General features: G+C 62.8%; 1 protein-coding gene across 1 annotated transcript; it reads right to left on the reverse strand.

Annotated features, from left to right (window-relative positions):
- Nucleotides 1–625: 625 nt before the first annotated feature.
- On the reverse strand, nucleotides 626–1,442 carry espl1 (extra spindle pole bodies like 1, separase; the record flags this gene model as incomplete). Its single annotated transcript, XM_043684283.1, has 2 exons — nucleotides 1,295–1,442; nucleotides 626–775 (listed from the first exon to the last, which is right to left on the reverse strand). Coding segments are annotated over exons 1-2 (248 nt in total), but the record flags the coding sequence as incomplete, so codon positions are not given.
- Between the last annotated feature and the right edge of the window lie 6 nt (nucleotides 1,443–1,448).

Below are 1,448 nucleotides of genomic sequence, written 5' to 3' on the forward strand. Positions count from 1 at the left end.
ACCCCCCTCTAGTTCAGCACTCCCCCCACCCCAGGGGGGGAAAACACCTTGCCTATTTACCCTATCCAGGCAGAGATAGGGAGAGACACAGACAGACAGACGCACGCCGAGACGGACAGACAGACGCACGCCGAGACGGACGGACAGACAGACGGACGCACGCCGAGACAGACAGACGGACGCACGCCGAGACAGACAGACAGACGCACGCCGAGACAGACAGACAGACGCACGCCGAGACAGACAGACAGACAGACGCACGCCGAGACAGACAGACAGACAGACAGACGCACGCCGAGACAGACAGACGGACAGACGCACGCCGAGACAGACAGACGGACAGACGCACGCCGAGACAGACAGACGGACAGACGCCGAGACAGACAGACAGACGCACGCCGAGACAGACAGACAGACGCACGCCGAGACAGACAGACAGACAGACAGACGCACGCCGAGACGGACAGACAGACGCACGCCGAGACGGACAGACAGACGCACGCCGAGACGGACAGACAGACAGACGCACGCCGAGACGGACAGACAGACGCACGCCGAGACAGACAGACAGACAGACGCACGCCGAGACAGACAGACAGACAGACGCACGCCGAGACAGACAGACGCACGCCGAGACAGACAGACAGACAGACGCCGAGACGGACCTGCTGACGGTTCGAGGAGGTGCTGCACCAGCCTCAGGTCGAGATCGCGAGCCTGGAGATCTCCCCGAAGACCCTCCAACTCAGCGCTGGCCACCAGGAACTCCACGCAGCTGCAACACAGAGGGAGAGACGTGACTGAGACAGACAGACGTCGTTTAAAATAAACCGCCCAGACCCACCTCCACCGGCCCCTCCGCTATCGGCTGGAGGGGGTGGTACTACCGCCAGCCTGTTCACCTGGAGAGCCCCGGGGAGAACTTGGAGGGGGGGGGGTCCAGTCCTGTCACGGAACACACCAATTCATTTCTGAGGGTGGGAGGGGACTGAATGATCTAAACCGACCGTCATGGGCCTGTCCCACACGGAACTCCACAGCCCCCGTGCCTCCCCACCCCTCAGTGACAGGACGGGAGGTGATGGGGGTGGGGGTGGGTGGGCTGTGGGCCCTCACCCCAACGCGAGCGATATAGGGAGGGAGCCGCGCATTTAAAACATCCCCCCTCCACCCCAAGTGCGACAGACCAAACCGATTTAAACCCACGGTGAAGGGACGACTGGGGAGTGGGGGTGGGTGGGAGACCCACACCCCCACCCCCAAGCAGAGCCCGTTCCAAGCGTGCGAGCCTTACGGACGGACGCAGTGTAGCTTGGCGGTGAGTCTCAGGGTCTCGAGGCAGAACATCTTGGCCTCCTGGGCGCTGCCGAGGGCAGTGAGCAGCGATACCATCCGCCCCGAGCACGACAGCAGATTGGACAGCACCTGCCACTTCTGGGAGAGATTGT

The sequence above is a fragment of the Chiloscyllium plagiosum genome, unplaced genomic scaffold, assembly GCF_004010195.1.
Source record: "Chiloscyllium plagiosum isolate BGI_BamShark_2017 unplaced genomic scaffold, ASM401019v2 scaf_101588, whole genome shotgun sequence".
Lineage (NCBI taxonomy): Eukaryota > Metazoa > Chordata > Chondrichthyes > Orectolobiformes > Hemiscylliidae > Chiloscyllium > Chiloscyllium plagiosum.